The sequence below is a fragment of the Volvox carteri genome, assembly GCF_000143455.1.
Source record: "Volvox carteri f. nagariensis unplaced genomic scaffold VOLCAscaffold_44, whole genome shotgun sequence".
NCBI classification, from domain to species: Eukaryota; Viridiplantae; Chlorophyta; class Chlorophyceae; order Chlamydomonadales; family Volvocaceae; genus Volvox; species Volvox carteri.
The window spans coordinates 765,974-770,471 of record NW_003307587.1 but is presented as its reverse complement, the minus strand read 5'-3'; the positions used below and the strand labels follow the sequence as shown (position 1 = coordinate 770,471).

The 4,498-nt window shown below is 60.4% G+C and overlaps 2 protein-coding genes across 2 annotated transcripts in view; both read left to right on the top strand.

Moving 5' to 3' along the window:
- Positions 1-24: 24 nt before the first annotated feature.
- Positions 25-2,257, top strand: ttlC (tubulin tyrosine ligase TtlC; the record flags this gene model as incomplete). Its single annotated transcript, XM_002954644.1, has 4 exons — positions 25-258; positions 705-831; positions 1,158-1,303; positions 2,000-2,257. Coding segments are annotated over 4 exons (765 nt in total), but the record flags the coding sequence as incomplete, so codon positions are not given.
- A 1,720-nt stretch (positions 2,258-3,977) lies between these two features.
- Positions 3,978-4,498, top strand: part of VOLCADRAFT_106476 (uncharacterized protein) — a gene marked incomplete at its 5' end in the record, with an annotated part of 1,764 nt that continues 1,243 nt past the window's right edge. Inside the window, one exon of the mRNA XM_002954643.1 lies at positions 3,978-4,496. Within this exon, the coding sequence (XP_002954689.1) occupies positions 3,978-4,496 (519 nt within the window). The remainder of the gene's footprint in view (positions 4,497-4,498) is intronic.

Genomic DNA, 4,498 nt, shown 5'->3' with positions numbered 1-4,498 from the left:
GAGAGCAGTGCCGTACAAACCCATATCTCCGGAACCAACAACATTTGGATAGTGAAACCAGCGGGAAAGAGCCGCGGCCGCGGCATTCGACTGTTCAACGACCCCGACGCGCTGCTGTCGTACGTTCGCGGTGAGGAGGCGCAGGGCCTCGAGTCACGCTGGATCGCGCAGAAGTACGTCGAACGGCCGCTCGTAATCTCGCGTCGAAAGTTCGACATTCGCCAGTGGGTCCTCGTCACGGACTGGAACCCGCTCCAGGTACGGCCGTGTGGTAGTACGGCACAGGACGAGCGAGCGGCAGGGCGGGTGGAGGGTTTTAAGGAGGTGGGTTTGGGGGAGAGCGTTCCTTCCAAGCGGCAGGGGCGGCTGATGGCGGTTCCGAACCGCCTCGAGACACCGCCTCGTCCACCCGCCCACCCTGCCCACCCGCCACCACTGTCCCCAAATTTGCACCTCCCCGTTGAATCGTTGGCCTCAACACCGTCCTGCCTCCCTCTCTCTCACGCACACACACACGCACACACACACTCTATCTAGCGCGCGCACGCTTAGATATCCCCCATGTATGTACGTGGCGTGTACGTGGCGTGTACGTGCTTTACCCTGTGCGAAAAGCTCTAGTAGTAAAAAAGGCTGATAGGAGGCCCCAACCCCCCATGTGCTTTTGGTCGGCATCGTGTACGAATCCGCATACACACATACAGGCCTGGTTTTACTCTACCTGCTACCTCCGCTTCGCCGCGGACGACTACGACCCCAGCACCTTGGACATCTTCCAGCACCTCACCAACAACAGCGTGTCCAAGTACTTCGAGGGGCCGGTGAAGGCGGGTGAGAGGGGTGGGGGCTGCGGGTTTTAGGGTTTTAGGGTTTTAAAGGGGGGGGAGACGATAGGCGCTGCAGGGGGGGGAGGAAGAGGAAAGAGACGAATGTACGGCAACCAAAATGTACGGCACACCCACACGCACAAAAAAGTGTCTTCCCATTTTGGTGAAGGGTAAACCGCCACCGAGATGTGTATGTGTTAGCACTCAGACGTTGTTGAGGACGATTTGCAAAAGCGCGCGCGCGATATAAATATTAAACCCGACAAATTAATAACTGTACTATCTGTCGTCAACTGTTAACTGTCAACTGCCGCGCTGGGGTGGTTGCAGATGAAATCACGGCTGCCGGCAACATGTGGTCCATTCCGCGGTTTCAGCAGTGGTTGGCGGAGGTGTACGGCAGGGACGACATTTGGGATGTCCTGCTACAACCCGCCATGCGGCACATCGCGATATGCACTCTGAAGAGCGGGCAGGTCAGGTCGGGGGGGGGAGGATAGGGGGTTGTGTGTATGTGCGTGCGTGCGTGTATGTGTGTGTGTATGTGTGTGTGTGCGTGTGCGTGTGTGTGTATGTGTGTATGTGTGTGTATGTGTATGTATGTGTGTGTATGTGTCTGATGGCGGGTCGCTTTTTGCTAATCACCGCCAATGCAAAAGGGATTTTGTGTGTGGGGAGGTCGGGGTGTTAATCCTGGGGGTGTTAATCCTGGGGGTGTTAATCCTGGGGGTGCTCCCTGCGGTGTCTTTTGCGGCTAAGTGCAGCGCTTGTTCTCTTGTTGTTATTGTTGCTGTTGTTGTTGTTGTGGTGGTGGTGGTGTCTCTCACTCACACCCCCGCGATCAGCGGTGTGTGAGGCCCAGAGGGAAACGCTCGTCCAAGGTGGGGGCACTGTCGTACCGGGCGTCTATGTCAGGCTGTCCGTCTGTATGTATCTACAGCCTTCGGCCTGTTCCTCCCTCCCCATGCCGCCCTGCCGCCCTGCCGCCCTTGACTGGCAGCTCGGTCCAATCTCGTCTGGGTCCTTAAGATTACCGCCTCCCCCCGGCCCCCCCCGGTAAAGCTAGGGTTTTAGGGGTTTAGGGTTTTAGGGGTTTAGGGTTTTAGGGTTTTACGCCAGGCCGAACCCTCCTCGCCCCCCCCGGGCCCCCCCGCCGCCCTGTCGTTCCCCAGGACCATATCGCTCCACGAAAGGGCTCCTGCCAGTTGTACGGCTATGACTTTTTGATTGACGATCAACTGCGGGTTTGGTTGCTGGAGGTGAACAGCTCACCCACTCTGGAGCCCTCAACCGCCATCACGGCACAGCTGTGTGCAGACGTGCAGGTAGGGTGTGTGTGTGTCTGTGTGTGTATATATGTACGTATGTATGTAGGGTGTGAGGTGGATATATTGGATTTTGAGGGGCGCGGGGGTATGTGTGTTGCATGACGTCAGACGAGGGGACAGACATATATGAGCGCCCGCGGGCTTAAAGTGACTGTACGGCGTGTTTGGAGGTTATTGTGGGAAACGTGCGGTGGGTTGGCGCTTGATTCGTTGCTGCTGCTGCTGATGAGGATGAGGATGAGGATGAGGATGAGGATGAGGATGAGGATGAGGATGAGGATGAGGATGAGGATGAGGATGAGGATGAGGATGAGGTGGTGTTGGCCCTTCTGGCCATCATGAAGCCGGTGATGTACGGTTGCATACCGGGCTGTCGCACGGCCATGGCAGTTTGAGAGAATTGAGAAGAACTCAACCGCTTGCTAATGCACGGTTAACTGTACGACATGCAGGAGGATATTCTCAAGGTCGTGGTCGACCTGCCTGACCAGCTGGCGGCGGCGGCAGCCAGGGGGCGGGCACGTGGCGGCAGCGGCGGCGGCGGCGGCGGCGGCGAACAGTCCGCCCCGTCCGCTGGCGGCCCCGAACAGCCCCGGCAGGCCATTGGCGGCGCCGCCGTCAGGGCTACTAGCGGCCCGGCGGCGGCGGCTGCTCGTCCAGGCGGCGGCTTCGACACAGGCAAATGGGAGTGCATCATCGACGGCGGCGAAGAGCTACGCCCGCCGCAATACACCGGTCTTAACCTGGAGCTTAAGGTAGTACGGCAGGTGTCGTACCCAACTGCCTACCCAGCGGTGGCGAGAGCAGTGGCGGTCAATGTTAATCGGTCCGTTCCTCTCTAGCTGCAGCAGCTCTAACTCCCCTCCCTCTCCACAACCGTAGTTGACTGAGAGCGTAAGAGTAAGAGTTCCTTTCCCTGGCGCTGGGGTGTGTGTGCATACACACACACACACACACACACCTCCCCCGATCGATTCATGTGTAGTGTGTGTATGTGTATGTATGTACGTGTGTGGGGGCGCCCTTTCGGGGTTTCGCCTGCAAGATGACTCCGACTTGTCTTTCCTCAAGAATAATCTATTTGTCGTACTGCCGTACTTTCTCTGGTCCCATGCTGCCTACCGCGATCTATCGCGGCTGTTGTCGCCGTTGCGCCGCCGTACAGCTGCCGCCGTCACTGCCGTACTTTCCTCACGTGAACTGTTTTCTGTTGTTGCTCTTTGCTCGACGGTTCCCACCTCGATGGCGGCGGTGGTGGTGGTGGGGCCACTGATTGACGGTCCTCATCGCCTGATGTTTGCGCTGACCCCGGATGTCGTACACTGCCGTACAGGGTACGGCCATTCAGCTAAACCCCCCGCGCTCCAATTTCGCGGGCCGCTTGTATGCCGCCACTCGCCAGCAGCAGCAGCAGCAGCAGACACAACATGGACATTCCGTGCACCAGCAGCAGCAATTGACGTCATTAAAATTGTCATCATCAGCAGCAGCAACAGCAGCAGCAGCAGCAGCGGACGGGGGGGCCGGAGGATTAAGACAGAGCGGCGGAAGCTTTGGCGACGGCCCGGGGGGCTCTGTTAGCACACGCCGCGCTGGCCAATGTGCAAGTCCGTTGGAAGTTGTTGCAACCATAACCGCAACCAACGGGGCTGCAACCGCCTGGCCAACCGCCCCGATTCCCACCTCGTCGTCCTTGTCCCCGCGGAAGACCCCCACCTCCTTGCCCTGCTGCGCTGCTCCTCAACCCGTGGAGAGGCACCAGCAGCAGCAGCAGCAGCTGCTGCTACAGCCATACTACCAGCTGCAGCAGCAGCAGCAGCAGATGCTTCTCATGTACCAACAACAGCAGCAACAACAGCAGCGGCTAGCTGAATGCACCGCTGAGGAAGACGTGGCGGGGGCGGCAGCGGCCGGTGGAGCCGCCAGCGCTGCCATAATGGCCCGGTCGTACACGGGCTTCACACCGCCGGCGTCGCGAGGTGGTTGCGTGGGCGGCACCGGCGGCCGGGCTTCCCCCATCAGGTGCCGTACGCCGCGGCTTAGCGCGTCGCCGGCGTCGGCACCGTTGCCCGCCGGAACCCACCTCTGGGATGCCGCTGGCGGGTTCGTACTGGGCTCCTTCGGCGACCCCGCCGGGGCCATCAGCACCCTCAGCCCCCTGGGCGGAGCCGGCGGCAGCGGCGGCGGCAGCGGCGGCGGCGGCAGCCCGCTGCACCCGTCATCTCGTACCATGACGCCGCGCAGCGACGCCACCGCAGCACTGCCAGGAGGAGCAGCGCCGCTGACGGCGGCGGCGACGGCAGCGGCGCAGCTGTGGTGGCCGCTGGCGGCGACGCCATCCGT